The following is a 24367-nucleotide window of genomic DNA, read 5'->3' on the forward strand; positions in this document are numbered from 1 at the left end:
AAAATAACATTTTGCTCTTGAAACATGTTTGAGGTGATCATATTCGTTCTCTGCGTGCATACAATTACAGTATATGAATCGTGTTGATTGCTAGCTTACAAGATGATGGTAAATATTGAATTAAAAAATAATAATAAATAATTAATTAAAACAACAAATACAAATAAAATTAAATAATAATAAAAAACAAAAATTTAATGGCAAAAACAAATTTTATAAAAGTTAAATTTAAAAACTCAGTGAAGATAATAAAAAGCTACGACGAGTGTGAAAAATACTTAAAATGGATTTCTTGAAGATATTAGTGTCGCCAATGAATTAAATTGATGGAGGTAATGAGTTCCAAAGACAGGTAGCAGTATGGAAGAAATGCCATTCGAGCACTAAATGCTGGTACTGCTGTGGTATAATCAAAATCCTTCTGTAAGTTCTTCCGAATCGTAATTTGCTGTGCAAATATATAGGCTCTTTTGTGTAAACTATTTTGTACGCGAATACTGAGATTCGTATTTTTAAGAGTTGGGAAAAGTCAACGCCATATAAGTTACTTTTAAATTAGAACAGCTATCGAAACGTTTGATTTCTGTATATGCTATTGTAATGGTCCGATATATCTTCGTCCATTAAAGGCAAACGTTACGAGAATCCTATTCATGGAACCAAATATTTTGCCGCCCCTAAAACATCACAATTTCCAAATTTCTTTCCTTTCTATTTTGAACCAAAATTTCTTTGGGTGCATTATAATATTTTCAAGGCATAAATAGCATTGTTGTTTTGCTTATATGCAAATATATCGATGGCATAGTGCATACATGTCAACTCATATATATTTATATGTACATATGGAATAATACACAAAAGAGAGAAAGAAAAACAAGTCCTCGATTTGAAGTGCGAACAATGAACACTAAAGTTGAACAACGACATCGAATGGTCTTCATTCGTTCGTCGTAGGTATGTTCGTGATATTGAATGCAACAAAAGTGCAATAACTGTTAAACCCAGAGCAAGCGATATGAGAATGCAAAGGCCAAGTTGTACTAACATACTCATACACACAAAAACCCGGGCGAAAAGTGCTAATGCAATTCCTCAGATGTTCATATGTAAATATTTTATTTGTGTATACCCTATGCATTTCTATAAAAAAAAATAAAAACATCGGCGCAAAAGAAAACTTTAATAAAACCTGATAGTCATAAAATGCCAGAAATAGAGAAAAAAACAAACAAGTCTTTTTGTTTTGAAATTCAAGATTTTTATAATAAATTTCATATTTATTTATATGTTTATTAAGCATAATTATAAAAAATAATAAAAACTTATTCAACGGTTAGGGATAGTAATAGTAATAAGAAAAAAATTAATTAGGAATAAGAGAAACGAATAAAACTCTTGAGATTTGATAAATTATTGAATAAAAAATTATTATAAATCACAAGAATTTTATTCCGTAAGAAAAAAAAACAAAGATTATTTATAAATTAGTAATAGTAACAATATATAATATGCCTAAAGCTACTTTTAAAAGTTACAAGAATTTAGAGAATCTAGGTAAAGATTTTATATGTATATATATTTTTTTGTTTGCTCAGCAAAAAATTGGAGATACGAAAGGTTACAGTTAAAGTTTAACACTGCATTAAGCAGTGTCAAACCTTAAAAGTAACCAGAATATCTATGATTTCTATTCTACACTTGCACAACTAGAAATTAGAGTGGGTGGATTTTTGCTTTAGAACAATTTATAGTTTTAAAATGATATTTCTTCTTTATATATACTTTTTTTATACACTCTATTCTTATATTCGATTTCTTTTTTAGCTCTTTTTAGTGTATTTTTTCCTTTGTTTATTCCGCTTTTGCTTCGATGATTCTTTTAAGACGGTTGTATATTCAATTACTTATTTCCTTTTTCTTCTTTGTTGTATTATTGCTGCTTATTGGGTGCTTTGTTGCGTCTCAGTTTTTGCCTCCTGCCGTTACTACTTTCTTATTATTGTTGGTGTTCATGAATTTTGTTAACAACTTTCTCGAATGTCCACTGGGATCAAAGTGATTGGTGTTTTCGTGCACCTCACGCTTGGAACGATTTTTGCCACTATGGCCAGAGAAAACATATTTATCCTGGTCGTAGTTATAATGGTCGTATTCATCGAAATATGCCTCAGACATGATGAAGAAGGAGTTTGTTGCTTCTTTGCGTGAAGTTTAAAATCACAATTGTTTAATCACTTTTATTTATTTCTGTTGTTTCAAGTAAACCAAATTGGGTTTATCACTTCTTTTTTCTTCCAAAAACGTTGTTTGTTTGTAAATGAAACGCAGTCTTTCCAAAAGCAAGACCTTTACAGCACAGTGTTTAACTCACTATTAAAGTAGCTTGTTTTGCTGTTGCCTTCTTTTATATACAAACGGTTAACGTTAAATGACTGAGAGAGCAAGAGAGGTTACCTACAAACACAAATGCATCATCAAAGTGGTATTGGAAATTTCTATATTTGTTGTTATAACAAAACCAAAACATTTTGCTACTTTGCACTCACTCGTTCTTTCTCTCTCGCTCCCTGTCTCTTTATCTTTGCTTGCATTGAAATTATCTCTGTTATGTTTTCGGCATTTTTATTTTGTTTATTTAACTCTAAAGATAACCTATTTGTAAAATATTGTTCTTTATTAAAAAGAAATCAATTTATTTTCTATGATAACCTACTTGATTAGCCTTTCAATAAATGTTAGGTGTGATATCTCTTAACTGTCCATGTAAAAGTTCTGGTCATTTCAAAACACGGAAGTTTCTGGAAATTGTCAAAAAGTTAAAGCACATGTTTCATGTTTATTCCAGTTAGGCAATTGTCGGAAAATTACCAAAACAATATCACAAACTCGATCAATGTATGTTTGAAGATTCCTAAGCATTTTGTAAACTAGACATATTTGTATATTAACCCTCAATGTGTGCTGTGGGCCTTTCATATACGTGTATGTAACTACTATATGTACAGTAGGTAACGGATATCAGAACATTTCATATAAGAAAAAGGTGTATAAGAAGAAAACTGATTAAGGAACATTCTGGCAATCATCCCCGAACAAAATCCCATTAAAAAACAATTCCTATAAGAAACTATTGTACGTATTAAATATGCACGCAAATCAGAAAAGGAATGCATTACCAATGAAGATAAATTAAGCAACTCCAAAAGAGTGGAATAATTTAATTTTCCTTTTCATTGTTTTAATACAAATATTTTAAAACTATAAATCTAACCTATGTTTCTTCTTTCTAAAAGAGATTTTTGCGAATTATATTACCATAACAAAGATATTTATAAGAATCTTTTTTTTATATGCAACAATTGGCTATAAGAAAAGAAACGCATATAAGAAAAAATGCGGGTTTTCTTGACCTTCTTATATCCGTTACCCACTGTAACGGGTATAAGCACATTTAAAAGCAAAAATATGCATATAAGAGTGTTAGTAAAAAAATCGCAGTTTCTCTTCAAGAACAATAATTGCCGTCAATAAAAACGGCGATGTTAAATTTGTATGATGACATTTATATTTTGTAGTTTATTTGTTCATATTATAGTTATTATGTAGCTAATAATTTTATGTAGATAATAAATACGAAAAATAAACTAAAAAATACAAATGTGGTTTTATTGGCGACGATGTTAAAAATACTAATTTATTTAAGATGTGAAAGTCATTCTTGGTATACTGTACATACAGTGACATTTTTGTTTAAAAACCATATTTTAAAAGTGATATGAAGATATTTTAAATTAAAAAATATTTCAATTTGGATTATAACTGCATTAAGAATCTAGATCCTCTTTTCTTTGAGAAAAAGTTTTATTCTTTCAATATTTAAATTATAAACAATTAAAAAGAGGCAAATTTTTTGAGGCACAAAAGTATTGGTACATTTAGTACTTTTTGGGCATTCCTTTTTGTTTGATAACAGCGTCAAGCAATCTAGATAATGAATGGACTAATTTTTTGTTTTATTTGTACCTATATTCCCCCATTCTTCCATCAACACTGTATCAAATTTCATCAAAATCGGTTAATAATAGTGGCCTGAATACTGCGAACAACAAATACGTGGTCAGGCGGGCGGACGACTAAGGAGGTGATTCTGAGTCGATCGGTATATATTTTATGGAGTTTAAAATCGATATTTCTGGTAGGCACATTTTTTCGTAGATACCTTGAGCACTCCCAATAAACACAAACGTTTGGAAAATGCTAAATTTCAACAATTTTTCAAACATTTTTTCAAAGGATTAGGGTAATATTCAAGTTGAGAAATTGTTGAGAAAATCGCGTTCTCAACAAAAAACAGACATTACCCTCAACAGTGAAATTCAACACATTAGCAATAATATTTCAAGTGTTATCCTCAAATTGAAATGCATCGCTACTCAATAATTTGTCCAACAATTTTCGATGCGAGTGAAATTCAAAATTAACATCGTTGCAAATACTTTTCAACCTAAATTTGTATGAATGATATCCCCACTTCAAATTGAAAGTCAAAGCCAAAATTCTATGAATTTTGTATAATTTATTCATTTTTATCAAAATAAAATATATAATAGTACACTACACTACATAATACACTACAATACCAATTGATAAATAATTATCTTATTAAACATAACAACAAATAAGAAAAAAAAAAACAAACAACAAAACTTTAAATATCTTAAACATTATTAGTAAACACTTTTGCATTGATAATTCAATTTCCTTCCTTTTGGTGTCATAAAACAGCATTAAAATTTATTAACATGCGGGCAATTTGAAATTAGGAACGTACTGGACCGCGTATTAGAATTGATTTCCAGCAGAAGGAATTCACAAAATATCCATTTTAAACTGATAATAGCATACGAATTAAACTGACGATGTGATGCACATTTTCACCCAGAAGTTGTTGATTTCAACAATTTGTTGTTTTTAACAATTTAATTGGTTGCACTTGTAATGTTTCTGGAAACTTTTTATTGTCGATAAGCCACTCATTTTTCATTGGTCAGCTTCTTATTGTTTGCAAGAATGTAGCATCCAAAGATTTTAGTTTTCTGCAAAGAGATTTAAATTAAGTGACTTCTTTAAAGTGTTGATTTAATTTTTGATATTGACGTACCAATTATTATAATCTATTTGAAGCAGTTCCAGTTAATTGTCCACCATTTTTCATTGGTCAGCTTTTTAATGTTTTCAAGAACGTAGAATCCATAATTTTAGTTTTCTGCAAAGAGATATACATTTAGTGACTTCCTTACTTTTATTTCATTTTTTATTTTCACTTACCTATTTTTATAAACTATTTGTTTATTTGTATAATATTTTCCATTTTTTTAATTTCTTGCAATTGACCACGAACTTCGTTGCAAAAATAAGTATTGAAAACCACATGGTTTTTTCGTTGCATTTTAGGGTAGTGTTTTGTCAAAGTTTTCTCATATTATCTTCAACACCTTTTCAAAGATTTCGTCAACATTTTGGCAAATTGGAAGTAATTCGCAAACAATTTGAAGATGTATTGAAGATGAGCTATTTCAAGTCAAGTTGAATTTATGTTGAAAATTATATTTACCCTCAAACTGAAAAGTTGTTGCATTTGAAAAACGCTCATCCTGTGTTTATTGGGCTATGTGGTTTAGGGTGCTGTGCCAATACTTATGTGTGGCACTGTACACCCAGAAAAAAGTGCCTTCGAAACTAAAGGAAAAATTTTTCATCAATATAGTTTATCCATTTTATTTCCATTAAGGTAAAATTTTGTGAGAAATAATAAAATTTACTCGTTTCAGTAAAAATATCCTATACTGTAAGCAGTTAGGAATAGTTCATTAACTAGAATAAGGCATGGAATTTTACTCATACTATTTTCTTCGCTGGGTATAAGAATTTACTACTGAACAAGAAAATTTTATTCACCGATAACAAAGCATTCGTAAAAATAAACAAAACCCGAACTAAAACCAAGTTTCCTCAAAATTAGTAAAATTTCTTATAAAATGATAATTGCGACTTCCTTTATAATAGAAAGTTTTTCATACATACGAACAACACTTGGCATAGAAAAATATTTTAGTTCATTCGTACTAAGAAGTATGCAATCCAATCAAAACTTAAGGAAACACACTTGTTAGAATATAGGAAATTTTCCTATATTTCTATTGTCTACCTGTAATCGATACCTGTCATCGCAATCGATGTGTTTGCGCGTGGGGGTAATCGATATGTTTGCGCGTGGGTTGTTTTTTTAGTTGGAATCGCGTTGTTGTGGTATACGGAAAGATTGTTAAAAAATAATATTGTAAAATAATATAATAAATAACAAATAAAATATATAAAATATTTATTATTTTAAATTAGTGAGAAAAATTTTCGTTTTTTGAAAATAAATCTATCAATGTTCGTGATGGTATATAAAGAAAGAAAACACCAGCAGAATAACAACCCTTTCATTTGTCTTCATTTTGGAATCTTCAATTATCAGGTAATATTCAGTGACGCTAACCTTTTGTAACAAAAATGGTTTATGATTTTTTATATTTGTAGGTATTGAAATTGTAAAAGGAGGACAAAATCGTTAGGCTGCAACTTATTAAAAGTGAAAAGTACAAGAAGAAGAAAAAGTGCGTTTACAGTTGATAATATCACATGGAAATTGGAAACAGCGGAATAATAAACTAATATTTCAAGGAGATTCGATGCTGTTGATTCTTAATAAATATATTGAATGTATTAATAAAACATGTCTTTTATTGAAGATAAAATTGCTCATATAAATAAATAAAATTGTATTTAAAAACGAAGGTAAGCAGTTCTAATTATGAAGTAAAAGTGTTACCACAAATGTGTAAGATTTGTCCAAATGAATGAAAAAATTTCAATAAAATCATTCCATATATGCATTCAAATCAGTTAAATTTTTTCATTCTGTAGTATAGTGGTACATAAATATAGGAAAATGTTAACTAATATATGGAATGCATTATACCTAATTTCTACGAAAATCACATCGTTCAAACAAATAAAAATGTCTTTGGCGCTATACGAAGTTCAACTTTCTTCACAATGAGTTCATTTTAACTTAAAGAAGGGGTCACTTTTTTCTGGGTGTATATTTGATTAGTAACCATGTAAAGTTTTGCTTTAAGGTGAGTACTATGTTCTGTTTTAGAGTTGAACACCATTTTATTTTCGCGATTACTTTTCCTTAAATAATCAAAATTATAAATTAAAACATATTCCTGTAAAGTCTCGTCGAAATCTTGAGGAAAAAGAAACTGAGCATCAATTGAGTTAATTTATCTGCTTCATATTTAACTGTTTTAATAAATAACCGCGAAAATGTCAACGCGAAAACCGAACATATTACCTACCTTTACATATAATGGTGAAATACTCGAGGTACCAGGTGAAATGAACAAAATGCATGTTGTACTCTTTCTTTAGTATCTATATTTTTAGATGTTCTTTTTATTCGAAACACATATTATTGCGTATAAGTACTCGTTGGTATTTGATAAACTAGTGTTTTCTTCACTCCCTGCAAACATTTTCAAACATCCCAAATGAGTGTTTGTAAGAGTGTTAACTTACTCTTTTGAAAGATTCAAAAATGTTTAATCGCGGGGAAGATTCAAATTTTAGTCATATATTAGTCTAAACAATGGTTATTTATAGCCGTTTAATTTAAATCATCAGAAAGATTCGATTATTATCCATTTATTACTCTATTCTTATGTTGTTAATATTAAACTATTTTACGGGGTAATATAAAACTCTTTTACTTAAAGCCTAGTACTAAGATAACGTTTTCGCACGAAAAGCTGTCATTCTCCATATAAAAAACGTTAGCGCGGAATAAATGCGAAATCTTTGTTTTGAACATTTTCAAACACATATTTATACAACCCTGGATTTTTCGCACGAAAAAATAGGCAGGTATATTATTTCGCATAAATAAGTTAACATCCTTGGGCTTGAGACCTTATTTACGGAGATAAATGAAGATATTCGTTTTTCGCAAAAACGAACTTAGTACTAGGCATAACTATTAAATTACGAATGTGGGGAGTCATTTATAACTCTTTTTGCTTTTCGCTTTTATAAGTAAAAAAGACAAAGATAACAACAAAATATTAGTGGACAAAATATGAACCGTTGAGGATAACGGTACCAAATATTTTGCAAAATATTTGGAAGCTTATAATGATCATTTTGGATTCAAACATCGTGGTGAGTATTTGTATTTTACAAAATGTCTGCAAAAGCGATTCGATTAAAAAGCAAGAGGGAAGCAAATCGGTTAATTAATAATGTGTTTAGTTGTGAAACAGAATATAATATACAAAATTTAGTGAAAATATATTGGAAAATTTTGAAAACATTGAATATGAAATAGTGCAAAATAAAAATTGTGATGATGATGAAAAAAGTGAAATATACAGTGAAAATTTCCTTTCAGATTTAACTCATCGCAAATTCCCAAATTCGGACGATGGTAAAATAAGTTCCATTTTGCAGCAGTACATCGTACACGCTAAAGATCGTGTAGAAAAACGCCAAAAGTCGAATTAATCTGATTTGTTTAATATGCTAATTTTATTCCCATATTTTTGATTCCTTTTTATATAATAATTTAACTAGTCGTTATTAAGTCGAAATGAATTCATTTTTAGTTCCTTATATTGTTATTAATTACTATTAAATATAAAATACTAGCAACATGGGTTTTATTGAATTAAAGTGACAATTTTGATTTTCTGTCTTTATTCTAATTTAGTGTTTTTATTACTATTGCTATATCTTTATTGCAGATTTAATGAATTAATTTTTAGGTTTTTGTTTCATACATTTTTATAAAATAAGTAAATTAAACTAGAATTGGTTTGTTGTTTTTATGTTTTTTTTATTATATATGTAAGGATAAGTATAATTAGTTCTTTAAGTACCTGAATTTGTATATCAACAATAAAGCCATAAATTAAATATGCAAATTTTAATCAGAAGTGTATTTCGTGGGAACAATATAATACTAGTTAGAAGGAGTAATTTCTAACTCTTGAAAAGACTCAATATTTAATCTGACGTGGGGAGTTATTTCTTAATCTTTTGTAGGGGTTATTTATGAAGCATTCGATTGATTCATATATGAGTAAGTAGATTTATCATATTATACTTCTTTCAAATTTCTTTTTTTTTTACTAATCTGAAAGACTCATTTATAACTCAAGGAAAAGAATCATTTTGAGACACAACTACTTTATACTGGGGACGCATAAATGACTCTCAGATTCGCTCTTCCTTAATCGTTTTGAACATCAAAATGATTCAAAGAAGACTCATTTGCGATCGAAAATGTTTGCAGGGCTTCCTTATTTGCGCTCTGAGAGAAAGTGTACATATATACTCGTGTATACAAAGTGTATACTATACTCGAAAGCGAATTTCATACATACAGTGAAAAGTTATTCGATGCAGCCCTCTAGTGGTGACAAAGACGTTTTAACAATGTTGACTCCAATTTTTTTCTTAAGAGACAAAACAATTGCAGTGTCATAACGAACCAAAAGAAAGGGAAGTCAATATCCTAAATAAAGAGTCTTATTTATGCCTCCGAATTGCCCAGCATTACTACAACCAATTGATCAGAATTTAATTCAGAACATAAATAGCTACATTCTCAAAGAAAATGATGCAAACATTGGAAAAGTGAAAAAATCCTTTAAATTATGGAATGCAGTTTCCTATTTAAACTATGCGTGGGTTGATATTACTAAAAATAATATAAATGTTTGTCGAAGCTGGTGCCAGAGATTTGCTCAGCACGAGGTTTGGAGGATAAGTACGATATATCCCTCTCACCTAAATGTGGATACTTTGTTCGATTTTTGAGTTAAAACCCACTTTATTTTCACCGCTACTATTTCTTAAATTTATTTATTTATTTCCTGACAGTCTTGTCAAAATCTAGAGGAAAAAGAAACTGCACATCAATTGAGATAATTTATCTGCTTTATATTGAACTGTTTTACACAGAAAACTAAAGTAAAAGTAAACTACATTATGGGGAAAATGAACTATCTCGTGCGAAAATTGAACTAAATTGTATTTCAAATTATGAGATTCAATAAATTAACGAAAATTTTCGACATTTTTAGGATTTTTAACTACCATTAACGAAATACATCTTTCTTGAAAAGCAAAAATGAACTAAAAATAAAGAAAAAAATCATAGGTGCCAGATCATTCCTATTTTAACCACGCTGTACTTCATTCTTACTATTTTTGACAATTGTACGAAAAACTTATTCTGTTTTAGTTAGAATTGAACCTACACAGAAAACCTACACAGAAGAAAGTGTATACATCCCAAAAATAAATTCATAATTTATGCAATAAAATAAAATTGTATTTAAGTGATTACTCTAATTTTTTTTTGTACACGAATTTTATCTATATAAATGAATTTGCTATTGATGGAAGTTTTCGAATCTATCTACGATTTTTATAGTTATGTATTCCATCATTTTTGGAAATTTAGCGGAACGATTTATAATTTGTCCATTACTTCGCGAAAAAGTAACGTTGAATATAACGGTACGCCAAATGATTCAATAATAAATGAGTTAACCCGTATTCTCCCGAGTTATAAAATAATCATCCGATTATAATAATGTTTGATTCACAGCATGTATAGGCTACCTTTAGTATATGTGTATATGAAAAAAAATTGTCATATCGGGTCCAGGTTTCCGGAAAATGGGTGTCGCAATTAACAAATAATACCCTTGTTGTTTTTTTTTCTGTGCAGCGATAACGGTACCCTGGTGCATTGAACATGCCAATGTTTCTGTCATCATATGACGACGATATGAGAATATGGGTTAATATCCAAGTGTTGTTATTTTTCACTTTTATTTTCATAAGGTTGAATAAAACTTTATATTTGGTTGAATAAAATTTATTTATGTTGTATTTTTTTATTACACTTACGAGAAGCCAAAACCACGCATAAACGGTGTTGCACACTTTTGACGCTCATAGTATTTCAAATTCAAGCAATTTACTGAGGTGTCCATAAACTGCTGATGTTCCATGCTATGTATAAGAATTTGATTTCATGGTTCCAAAAAGACCCACACCAAGGGGTTAATGTTAAAAACAAAATTCTTGCGATTTGGGTGACTTCTTAAAAATTAATGCGCATTTTCGGTTTTTGTTTTTGCACTCATATTCTATATTCTATGATGGCGGTTGGTTTCTCTCTCTCTCCCACTTTCTTATTTGAAAACAAAACATTTATACAATCGCACACACATAACGAGATCTACATATACATATATCAAATGAAAATATAGACACGTAATATTTTTCTCGTTTGTTTTGTTTGTATGTAAAATTCACACAAGATTACATGCATCATAGGCCTTAAAATGTATGAGAATTTGCAGTGTCTTCATTTTGCTGATTTCGGGACATTTCAGCGTTTATACACGCCAGAAAATTCTGCAAAGAATACAGTTTGTTTACTCCAAGTTAAAATGTCAACAATACCTTTTAGAAGTCTACAATTCAGCGAAAATGTGTTTCTACACAAAAAATATCGTAAGAAAATATTTAATGGAAAAAACCATATTGCGTCTTATTATAATTTTTTTTCTCATATACATACATATGTATATTTCGTAGACAAATTTATGTCAACCCTTGCTGCGGGTTCATGGATACCAGATATTAATGAGTGATTTTTGATTATCCTTTCGTTTCGGAGCTAACTAAAGATCCATAAACCGATAGTTAGTAAAGTTAACTGCAATGCATATTGAAAATACATCTAATAACAATGGCTATTATGTTCAAATTTTGATACTGGAGAGTATGGAGATATTACATGAACATTCATCACTGGTGAAAGGTGAAATAAACCTGTTTGATTAATGCAAAATTCATAGAGATGTTGAAATAGTTTAGAAAGTTTCATTTCAATATACACACCCAAAAGAAAAGGTAATAATTAGTTGTTTATCAATTTTTGGCAGTCGAAGCAAAGTTAACTGCTGAAAAGAGTATACATAAATATCCAATATAAGCGAGTCTTTTCAATTAATCTTTTAATTAAAAAAAACTCATTTAATCTTTTAAGGTGAGTACTATGTTCGTATTTTTCATCAATTAATCTTTTAATTAAAAAAACTCATTTAATCTTTTAAGGTGAGTACTATGTTCGTATTTTTCACCAAAACACTAAATTAAAAGTACAAAAATTTATGTGAAGACGATTATATTTTTATAAAGTCTTGTGAAATAATAAATGTAAAAGATCTAAGGAATTGATTGTGAACCATTTTATAGTTATAATTTAATTAATTTAAAAAAGTAACCGTGAAAACAAGCTGGTTTTCAGCTTGAAAACTGAACATAGTACTCAGCTTTAAGTGAGAAATTCAATTGTTTATTGTACTATTGTTTATTTACTTTCTAATTCTATTCCCTTTAGATAAAATAAATTTTTTGTAATTTTATACACACAATTTTTTTCTGATTCAATCACGAATTTAATTGATCCAATTAATATTTTAACTGCATTCAATCACGACTGTTTGCAATCAGGAAAATGATACAATCAATATTTTATTTTAAAATGTTCAATCATTGTTAATTGTATCAATTAACTTTTTAATTGATTACGTTTTAAACTTCAATCAACTTTTTAATTGGAAATATTTTGATTTTTTTCTGTGTACGTTTTCATCAGAACTGATACTGATAGAATAACCCTGTACAAGCCCGGAGGTCGATCCATTTTCGTAAGGGCGAAAGGAAAATAAAAATCGTTTTCCTTTCAAATATTCTATAAAACCTTTTAAATCATTCGTTTAAAGGGAAATAAAAACATATTTCGAATCTTGCTAAACAATTAGCGAATAAGTAAAAAAAAAATAATAATAAATAATGAAACTAATGGCGATTCCGATAGGAATAAGAGGTGCAGCATTCTTGAAATTGATTGCAAAACTTAAAGGACATTGTCACAGTCCTGTATAACTCACAGTATTAGCAATTAAGAATAACTTTGAAATGACACAAAGAAACGAAATTCTCCTAAGTACCTTTCGAAATATATAAACATTTATTTTTTATTTTAATTTAAGGTAACATTTTTATTATTTTTTGTTTGTTTATTGGTAATTAATATACGAAAGAATACTAGTATATTTTAAAATGTAAAGAGATTAGTCTTAGCGACTTTACAAGTTGAATATTTACAAAAGAGTTTTGTAACTTCATTACATTTTAAAATTTTCAATATTTTTATGTTTTTGCACATTTTAACCCTAGAAAGCTTAACCAACTCAAAGTCACGGACAAGGCAGATTTAGTAAGGTAGTTTTAGTATTACAAAAACAAAAATAGCTCCTATGATATTATTTTAAATTCTTTTTTATCGAATTCGTACTGCACATTTTTTATGTGAATTTTCTAAACTTCTTGCAAGCAATAATTGTCTATAAAAACAAAACGCATATAAGAAAAAATGTTGTGATTTTTCCGACATTGTAATATCCGTTATCTACTGTACGTAAGTATTTATGAATGTGTGTGTGGGAACATGGACTAAAAGCCCAACATAAGAAAAAAAATGCAAAATGCACAAAATCAATACAACATTTTTTATATGCCTTTTTTTAATCTACAAATATACATATGTAAATATATATTTTATCTATGAACTACATACAAACACTCTATGGCTTTGTCAGAGCTTAAAAACTATTGAGAGATTAATTTTTCGCTGAGATTCTCTTAGATACTGAGAGACATTTTAGTTTTGTATTTGTTGTCTTTCTTTGTCTTGTTTGTAGTTTCGAACGTTTTCTATTGATAGAAATTTGTAGAATTTATGTCTTCTTTCTTTGTGTTCGTAAGAATATAATGACCCACATGAAGCTGTTCCAATGCATTACCTGATTTTTGTTTTTGTGTGATATGTTCCCAATTTTGTTTATACATAATTCTTGTATAATTACGAAATAATTTGTTATTGTTTCATAATACTGTTTTTGGCCCAAACAAATACAAAAATTTCAAATGGTTTTATATAGATAAGAAAACAAATTGGCGGCAATGGCTAGTGGTTCCCTCAGAAATTTCTTGTGACTCATTTAAACTTTTTTTGTTATTTGTATTTTTCTTGTTTGTTTAGTTTTTCCATCCACTTAACCGGTTGATTTTATGTGATTGCGATAAGAAAACAATAGCAAAACAGAACTGAAATAAAAATAGCGAAGGCCGATTTTTTGATACCCTTCATTGGTATCTATTGTGTTAGAACCACGAAACAAGACATTTCAAATAATTTAGGTGCCATTTTGCTTATCTGATATTTTTATTTAGTATGCGCAATAAAAATAAAAACTTATATCTGCAATTACCATTCGTAGAAACATGGTTCTAAAAGGAAACCCCTTGATTGTAAATTACAGATTTTTATACCCTTCACCACTACTGTGGTACAGGGTATAATAAGTTTGTGCATTTGTATGTAACGCCAAGAAGGAGTAATCATAGACCAACCTTTTAGTATACGGATCGGCTTAGAATTAAATTCTGAGTCGATTTAGCGATGTCCGTCTGTCTGTCTGTCTGTTGATGTATTTTTGTGTGCAAAGTAGAGCTCGCAGTTTTAGTCCGATTGTCCTAAAATTTGGTATAGGGTCCTGTTTCGGCTCAAAGACGATCCCTATTGATTTTGGAAAAAATCGGTTCAGATTTAGATATAGCTGCCATATATATTTTTCACCGATCTGGTCATAATTGGCGTGTATATCAACCGATCTTCCTCAAATTCCGTACATCCGAATATTTTATGAGTTTCGAAAAACTTGCAAAATATCAGCAAAATCGGTTCAGATTTAGATATAGCTCCCATATATAGCTTTCGCCCGATTTACACTCATTTGCCCACAGAGGCAAATTTTTTGCTCCGATTTAGTTGAAATTTTGCATAGGGAGTAGAATTAGCGTTGTAACTATGCGTGCCAAATTTGCTTGAAATCGGTTGAGATTTGGATATATCTCCCATATAAAGCTTTCGCCCGATTTACACTCATATGACCACAGAGGCCAATTTTTAGCTCCGATTTAGTTGAAATTTTGCACAGGGAGTAGAATTAGCATTGTAGCTATGCGTGCCAAATTTGGTTGAAATCGGTTCAGATTTAGATATAGCTCCCATATATATGTTTTTCTGATTTCGACAAAAATGGTCAAAATACCAACATTTTCCTTGTAAAATCGCCACTGCTTAGTCGAAAAGTTGTAAAAATGACTATAATTTTCCTAAACTTCTAATACATATATATCGAGCAATAAATCATAAATAAACTTTTTCGAAGTTTCCTTAAAATTGCTTCAGATTTAAACGTTTCCCATATTTTTTTACTAACATTGTGTTCCACCCTAGTGCATTAGCCGACTTAAATTTTGAGTCTATAGATTTTGTAGAAGTCTATCAAATTCTTCCAGATCGAGTGATATTTAAATGTATGTATTTGGGACAAACCTTTATATATAGCCCCCAACACAATTGACGGATGTGATATGGTATCGAAAATTTAGATCTACAAAGTGGTGCAGGGTATAATATAGTCGGCCCCGCCCGACTTTAGACTTTCCTTACTGGTTTACTAATACATACTGCAAAAAATCTGCAAGTTCTTATCAGGGACCTAATTTTTATAGCCGAGTTCGAACGACTTTTCACCTAACTTAGAGAAGCCTTTTCAGCGGCCAAAAAGATACTGTATCTTTTCCATCACTAACCGAATATTTAATAAGTAACAGTAGTTCTTAATTGATCCAATTAATTTTTTAATTGAAATGTCTTCAATCACGAAAATGATAGTATCAATCACAGTTTTAATTGGGCATAGAAAAAATTCTTGATTAAAAAATTAATTGATTTTTTTCAGCAAATTTCGATTAATTGTTTAATTGATTCAATTAAAAATTTAATTGATGTTGATTGCAAAACTCAATTAATTTATTAATTAAAAAAGGTAACTATTTTTAATTACTTTCTGAATTGGCTTAGAGTTTTTATTTGGATTAACAAATGATTGTTTGAAATATATTTTTAATTAAAAATTAAAAAAATCAGCACTTTTTTAACCGAATTAGTCTTCCGAATTTGATTAAAAAGTTAAGTGTATCAATTAATTTTTTAATTAAAAATTTTTAAATTTTCGATCATTGACTTAATCAACTTAATGTTTCTATCATGATTAAAAAGTTAATTGTATGAATTAATTTATTAATTAAAAAATTTTCAACTTCAATTAACTTTTTAATTGGAAAAATTTTGGTGATATTTTTGTCTGTGTATAATTCAAATTTAGGCAGTAATACTTATATGCTTAACTACCCAGCAAAATTGGCGCAGAAGCGATTAATTTAACATGGGCTTATTGCATTTAGCATTTTTTGTTTTTTTGTTTGGGGCATGAATGTTTCATAAAAATAATATGTGTGAATGTAAACATATATAAATTTACAAATTTCGAGTAAACATATATATGTTGTGATATTTTATTCAGAGAGCGACAGAGAGAGTACAGAGAATGAAATAGAGATGGAAACCGGGAGAGTTGACGAAAGACATCAACATAACACAGCGAAAGAATCAAAAGAGAGCAATTTCTGTGAAACCGCTTGCATGTTGTTTCGGAAAACTGTTTTACGATAAGGCCAAAAATTTGATATGCTTAAGTCTAAATATTATTTAATTTGAATATTAGAATGAGTATTCGGAGTAAAGAGAATAGACATTAGGAACCAAGAGATTAGACATTTAAAAAAAAAAACAGCATGTATTTTCGCCTTGAGAGCAGCATTTTATGTATGTGTGGACATGAGTTTTGTTCATCATTTTTGTATTATGGGCAACATTTTTTTCGAACGTACGATTTCTTTTAACGAACCAACGTCTTCTATAAATGTGTAAATAAAAAAAAATTGGTGTTTGGCCGGAGCAGGGATTGAACCCACGACCCTTTGCATGCAAGGTAGACATGATAACCACTGCTCCACGTGGCCAACAAATGTATGTTTCTGTTAAATAATGTTGTTTGCATGGGCTCGTGGGCGCTGCAAACTATACTATATAAATGTGACTTATAACGATAATTTTCTACTGGTGACTATAACAGCTACGTAGCCCAGTGGATAGTGTGTTGACTTACAAACTGTATGGTCCTCGGTTCGATTCTCCGTGCAGGCGAAAGGTAAAATTTAAAAAAAATTATAAAATTGAATAATTTCTTCAACATTATTTGTATTACCGAAAAAGGTGCCAAGAACTAAACAATTTCGTGGAAGTAAAAATTATGCGAGGGAATGAGCACAATCTTCTTTGGGCAAAATTATTCCAAGCATATAATATTTTTGGGCTCAAAATGCTTCCAAACATATAATTTGTTCACACAAAACAAACATATTAATGTTTCGGCAGTATCCAATAATATATGTGCTTCCTGCAAAATATGTTTGGAACATATGTTAGAGAAGCTATTTTTTTTTGAGGGTGTGGAAATATTCTGTGGGAATCCCCTTTATTAATGTCATTTGACAAAGGACGTTCCCCCTGAGCTAAAATACTTCGTGTGAATTATACACCCAGAGAAGGAATATGATCACCTCAAACATGTTTTAAGAACAAAATGTTATTTTTGGGTGGTGACCATGTAACATTGTTTTCGCAACCATGTTAGTTTCTCGGAAATCATGTATCTGATTTCGGCAAGCAGGTTATATTTGACGAGAATATAACATTTTAGTGACAAACATGTTACATGGGCACCATACAAAAATAACATTTTGCTCTTGAAACATGTTTGAGGTGATCATATTCCTTCTCTGCGTGTACGTTCAATCAAAATGGGTCGCAAGCAAAACGAGGCTTCTGATTAGAGGTGTGCACGTGAGTAATATTTTACTCACGCACACTTACGTCGGAAAAACCTTACTCACGCACGATATTGTTTGGTAGGACTCACACACACTCACGAAAAGAAAAATTTTACTCACGCACGAAAAATGTCGTGACTAACGAATAATTTTTTTATGAGTAATTTACCTTAGCGATGTGCCTGAAAACATGAGCATGATTAAAATCGAGAGCGTTATTAAACTCTTAACATCCCAGGTGTCACTAAAATTGTAAATGAATTCAACTCGTAAGCGTTTTATGTCCGTGGGAGGGAGCCACCGTGGTGCAATGGTTAGCCTGCCCGCCTTGCATACACAAGGTTATGGGTTCGATTCCTGCTTCAACCGAACACCAAAAAAGTTTTCCAGCGGTGGATTATCCCACCTCAGTAATGCTGGTGACACTTCTGAGGTTTTCAAAGCTTCTCTAAGTGGTTTCACTGCAAGGTGGAACGCCGTTCGGACTCGACTGTAAAAAGGAGGTCCCTTGTCATTGAGCTTAACATGGAATCGGGCAGCACTCAGTGATAAGAGAGAAGTTCACCTATGTGGTATCACAATGGACTGAATAGTCTAAGTGAGCCTGATACATCGGGCTGCCACCTAACCTATGTCCGTGGGCGAGATTATTTTCGTGAGCGTATTTTTCCGAAATTCATTACTCACGTACACTCTCGAAGAAACTATTTTCGTGACTCACGCACGTCATTTGGTTTGTTAATCACGCTCACGCTATTGCCTTCATAGTGACTCACGACTGTGTGAGTCACGAAAATTTAAATTTAACTCAGCAAAATATTGGTGAAATAGTAAATAGGAAACTGTGGAAATGTTTAACTAACCTTTATTACAAATCCCGCTATTACGCCGACATGACAAAAGAAGTAAATATATTTCGACAAATTCAAGAAATTTTATTAGACATACTCTGTAATTATATTTGTTTTTACTTGTTAATGAACATTTCGCAGTTTGAAGGAAAAATCTTGGAGTTCACAATAGAAATTCAGAGCTATTTTGTGGGCAATACGAATTCAGTAAATCTTTATAATATTTACCTTGTCCAGCTTTTTTAGTTAATATTGCTAATATACACACAAAATTATTAAAGTCAAGGAAACTTTCTCATATTGAAGAAATTTTTACTAAAACATATGTTAATAATCGCCATAACTTCGCTTTAGAGCACTGGAAGGTTCACTTTTTTGGGTGTTGTAGTTTTCCCTAAAGATGGGTATTAAGTTCGAGTTTAGCAGCTAAATTAAAAAAATGAATAAATAAAAACAGTTTTAACATATTTCCCATTACTTCTGAGGATTTTTAAATCCAAACAAACAAAATCACTTATCCCAGCCGAAAGTACTCGATGATAGGAGAAAAGTAATTTCTTAATTTTCCTGGATTTGTTGCCGTTCGTTTTTTTATGAACCTATATAGTTTTTTCGCCTAATTCGATTTTGAACACTGCTTTGCAATTTTCTTCTATTTTTAGCATGGCCGAAAAATGGATAATGGTGTGATTTGGTTTGCAATCTACAGCAAAGTTGTAGCTATTGACTCGGCCGACAAAAGTGCGGAATATATTAAGTCGGAAAAATGTAATCTTCATGCTCAAAACCACAAAAATGTGGGAAAATATCACTTTTTCCCGTTATTCGACTACAGCACTTGAACCATTGAAAATTGTACAAAACAATCAAGGGAAGAAATGTAGCCTATAAAAATTATGAACAACTTTCTAGTACATACCAACTTCATACGACCACTACAATAAACAAATATAAGAAAATTGCAAAAAAAAAGTGCTCCGAATCGAATTTGGCGAAAAAACTATAGAGCTCATAAAAAACGAACGGCACCCATTCTACCACAATCAAGAAATTCTTTCTCATCGAGTATTTACGCTGGGATAAGTGACTTTTTGTTTGAAATGTTTGTTGTGTAATATAAAGGATTTCACATATATAATGTTATATATTACAATAATGCTCGAATTCAAAGTTATGGCGACTAAAAAATTTTTACCGATAAATATTCTGGGGGCCTAAAATTTGGTGGGGGGCGTAACCCCCCAACACACCAATTAATTTAAATGATAATGCTTTAAAACTTGTGCTTGGTAGAAATTATGAATTTTATTAAGATAATGACCCCAAGCTGTCGGCTTTAAATGCCAAGATATGCTATGTTGTATAACTGCCCAAAAGACATTAACATACCCAAAGTCCACACATGAATCTCATTGAGCCTATGGACACCAAATTGAGAAAACGTGATTTTTCCAGCAAAACGCAATGGTGATTGAATCGACTACCTATAGAGAGTTAAACGAGCCCAAGGCTGTAGGCTAAAAAAGGGGGTTTCCGCAACTTTTTTTCAAAACGATTGACCCAAAATTGAAAATTTTCATAGCCGATTTAACTATTATCTTATTAAAATTAGTTAAATTTAGTTTAATTTTGTCAAAATTTTTTCATTTATTAATTATTTTTTGCTTACTTTAATGAACTAAAAATGAGAAATGTGGTTTACTAAATATGAAAATAGTTCATAAACTCGATTAATTTTTTAATTAAAAAGGTAACTATTTTCAATTACTTTCTGAATTGGCTTAGAGTTTTTAGTTTGATTTACAAATGATTGTTTGAAATACATTTTTAAAAATTTAAGAAATGTTCATCACTTTTTTAACTGACTTAGTCTTCCGAATTTGATTAAAAAGGTAATTGTATCAATAAATTTTTTAAATAAAAATTTCAATCATTGACATAATTAAGTTAATGTTTCTATCTTGATTAAAAAGTTAATTGTATCAATTAATTTATTAATTGAAAACATTTTCAACTTCAATTAACTTTTTAATTGGAAATATTTTGGTGATATTTTTTTCTGTGTGCTCTCGACAGCTTTCTGTATTGCACTATTATTTAAACAAAAAAAAAATCGAATAAGAAACAAAATAACTCAAGATGAGTAATTTTTTCTTAAATAGTGTCAATTCAAACTTCTTCCAAACATGAAATTTTATAAAACAACATTATTATTTTTAATACATTTTTTTCAATTTGACAAAAATTATAAACTTATAATGTTGCAATTACTACACTCATAGAAAAAAGTCTGCTAAAAACAGCAGTCGATGTCTTCTGTTATATTTTTGTACTTCAGGGCGTAATGAACAACAATTTATAAAATTTTTAGGTTATACAATTTTCTCCAAAGCCTATTTAAGAACCAAAAGTAGTTTTTGGTATATTTTTGCACTGTAATATACTTACAAGGTCCTAAATACGATCAGCAAACATTTTGTTTGCTGTTATGCTTCAATTCGATAAATATTCAGATTTTTGGTCAAATACTATAGATATTCATAAAATATTGTGTTAATTATGTTAGGATAGCTCCTAAGTTGACATTTTTATTTGTTTTAGCCAAAATAAAACATGTTTTAGTGTAATCGAGCTTCCAAAATAGCAGGAAATGTTTGCTATTTCAGCAAACAATGACTGCTGTCCCTTTTTCAGCAGACTTTATGCTGTTTTAGCAGACTTTTCTGCTGTCCCTACTAACAAATTTCTTTGGGTGTAAAATATTTTAGTTAAAATTTTCTATTGTAACCTACATTTCCTTTCATGATGGCTTCATCTTTTTCTGGGTGTAAAAGAAAACTTTAAGCCTACTTTCATCATATCAATTCCTTCGATAAACTTAAGTGTAATGACTTGTTTTTCGTTATACCAGTATTTGCAAGTCTTTTTTTCTCTATAAGTGAAGTGAAGCTGATTAATTTAGCGAAGAGAAACAAGCTCGTACAAATTGTACTACTAATCAAATTTTTAAGTTCTTAAAAAGTGGCTTTCAGTAGTTTTCCAAATCAATTTGAATTTTTTAACAGTTATTCGCTATATAGAAAGTTCTCTTCGTTGCACATATACATATAAAAAATCGATTAGTTAGTTTTTAGTTATTGAAAAAGTCGACTTTTAAAAATTGTATAATTGTTCCCTGACTATCGATATTTATATAAATTTAATTATTTAACAAAAACATTGAAAGCCAAAAACAAATACTGGTTGATCATCTTGTTTTGAACAAATTTACTTTCGATTGAAGTTAAATGATATTACAAAAAAAAAATCCAAAAATAACTTACTTTCACATAAAATGAAATTCTGAAAAATATCCGAAAAAATACTGGCTGATCATCATATTTTGAATGCATTTAATTTCGATTGGATGATATTACAAAAAAACAAATCTCATAAAATGAAAATCTGAAAAATTTCCAAAAAAATACTGGCTGGACATCTTATTTTGAATAAATTTAGTTTCGATTGAAGCTAAATGATATTATAAAAAAATGAAAACAATTTCTTACTTTCACATAAAATGAAAATCTGAAAAAGATCACGTAGTAGTTTGTTTTTATAGCAGCCTCTCATATTTAATTTAATGAAATGGCGTCAAGGTTGCGTACGGATTTCAAGGTATTGCAAACATTCAGATAAAGCCAATACACTTACTGTGGTGAAATTATTTGAGGTGAATGAAAATGTCGACGTGACTTTTCAAATGTCGATTTGTTTAAATACACGCACAATTATTGTCTCTTTATTTGCAAAAGTTAATCATATATTGTTGGGGTAGTTGACCGATTGTTTTGCTATAAAACAGTTGTGGAAAATTTCTAGAATACCAAAAATAATAACAATAAAATGTCTAGTCTGAAATATAAAATACTGGTTGCTTTTGCACCCTGAGTCCACAAGCACACTTGTTGCTTTTGAAACAAAACTGATATCAACATACATATAAATTTCTCAAGATCGCAAAATCAAGGCAGGAAGTAATTGATGTCTTTAATAAAATTAAATAAAACAAAAAATGAATGTATAAGGAAGGCAAGTGAAATGTTTTGTTTCGATAGGAGAATAGAGGAGAGAAATAGAGAGCAATGAAGTACACTTTCAACAGAGTAATAGATTTTCAAATTTGTGAAAAGATAGCTAAATATAGTAAAAACAATGACAATGAAATGATATTTGAACGAGTTTGGTCTTTCGAACGATAAAAACCTCCCAAAAAATTTTTAATATATAAAACCTGTTTCAAGAGCATAAAACTGTGCCACTTGTCAGCCCTCACTTCTTTAAATGTTTATGCCCTGACCATACACGACTTCTGCCGAATATATAATAGATTTCCAATCACTTGGGATTTCTACGTTTCTAACTCCAAACTTTGGAATGAGTTTTTCAACTTTATTTGTCAACGAAACTTATACTTTCCTACTGTGATTGAAATGTTTATAAGTTCTAGTTAAAGGACGTCTTAGGTGTGACATCATCATTCACAATCCTCACGACGCAGTGGCGATTTTACAAGGAGAATGTGGCTATTTTGGTCATATTTCTCCAGATCGGAAGAAGTTATGAGGGCTTTGTCTAAATCAGAGCCAATTTTTACCAAATTTGGCATACTTAGCTAGAATGGTAATTCTACTCTCTGTGCAAAATCATTTTTTAAGCAAATGGGAGGGAGTGTGCATTTTGACCTTCGGTGATTATATGAGTGTAAATCGGGCGAATGATATATGGGAGTTATATCTAAATCTGAACCAAATAAGGCACACTATTCTCCTTGTACAAAATTTAAAGCATTTCATGGTAAAACTTTGGCTTCTGCGCGTATAAGTACATATAGGGTGAGAGATATATGGGAGCTATAACTAAATCTGAACCGATTTCTTCCAAATTCAATAGGTTCCTATTCTGACCCAAATACACTCTTGTGCAAAAGTTTGAAGTCAATTGGGCTAAAACTGCGACCACGACTTTGATCATTTTCACGGATATGGCTAGCTCGAATCAGGGACAATCCCTGAGAATTATTGCCAAAGACACCATGTGTCTATCTTGTCTCCTTCTGGGTGGTGCAAATATATGCACTAACTTGTAATAATCTGTTCCACAATGTGGAGCTGGCTATAAAAAGACAACTTTATATTAAGTACAAAAAATATATACCGAAAGGTTCGATTAGTCGATTCCGACCAACATCAAATTCTATTTGAGTCGTTTTTATCTAATTCAAAAGTCAATTTAGCAGATTACAAAAAGTCGACATCGTTTTTTACTAAAAATCAATTAGTCGAATAATCCATTTTCGACTTTTATATTTGTAATATGAGTAGTTTGTCAAATGTCACCTTATCTTTTTGGACTTTGGAACACGGTTTCCACTAGAGCCATAAATAATCTGCCCAAATGTGGAAAAAAATGTTACCAAAAAAGTATCAAACAATAAACCTCATTTTGCAAAATTTTAATTCTATAGAAAA

General features: G+C 30.0%; 1 protein-coding gene and 3 long non-coding RNA genes across 4 annotated transcripts; 2 read left to right on the top strand and 2 right to left on the bottom strand.

Annotated features, from left to right (window-relative positions):
- Positions 1–1238: 1238 nt before the first annotated feature.
- On the bottom strand, positions 1239–2387 carry LOC142226400 (nuclear protein 1-like). The gene has a single exon (XM_075296395.1). The coding sequence runs from the start codon at positions 2176–2178 to the stop codon at positions 1966–1968; it is 213 nt and encodes a 70-aa protein (XP_075152510.1). The 5' UTR covers positions 2179–2387; the 3' UTR covers positions 1239–1965.
- A 2373-nt stretch (positions 2388–4760) lies between these two features.
- On the bottom strand, positions 4761–24322 carry LOC142226403 (uncharacterized). The gene is made up of 5 exons (XR_012719679.1): positions 22551–24322; positions 11035–11547; positions 5332–5742; positions 5165–5269; positions 4761–5099 (listed from the first exon to the last, which is right to left on the bottom strand). It is a non-coding gene; the product is annotated as an uncharacterized LOC142226403 (long non-coding RNA).
- Positions 6291–6845, top strand: LOC142224138 (uncharacterized). Its single transcript, XR_012719050.1, has 2 exons — positions 6291–6526; positions 6589–6845. It is a non-coding gene; the product is annotated as an uncharacterized LOC142224138 (long non-coding RNA).
- On the top strand, positions 11514–12055 carry LOC142226402 (uncharacterized). Its single transcript, XR_012719678.1, has 2 exons — positions 11514–11646; positions 11731–12055. It is a non-coding gene; the product is annotated as an uncharacterized LOC142226402 (long non-coding RNA).
- Positions 24323–24367: the final 45 nt, after the last annotated feature.

This window comes from Haematobia irritans, chromosome 2 (genome assembly GCF_050003625.1).
Source record: "Haematobia irritans isolate KBUSLIRL chromosome 2, ASM5000362v1, whole genome shotgun sequence".
NCBI classification, from domain to species: domain Eukaryota; kingdom Metazoa; phylum Arthropoda; class Insecta; order Diptera; family Muscidae; genus Haematobia; species Haematobia irritans.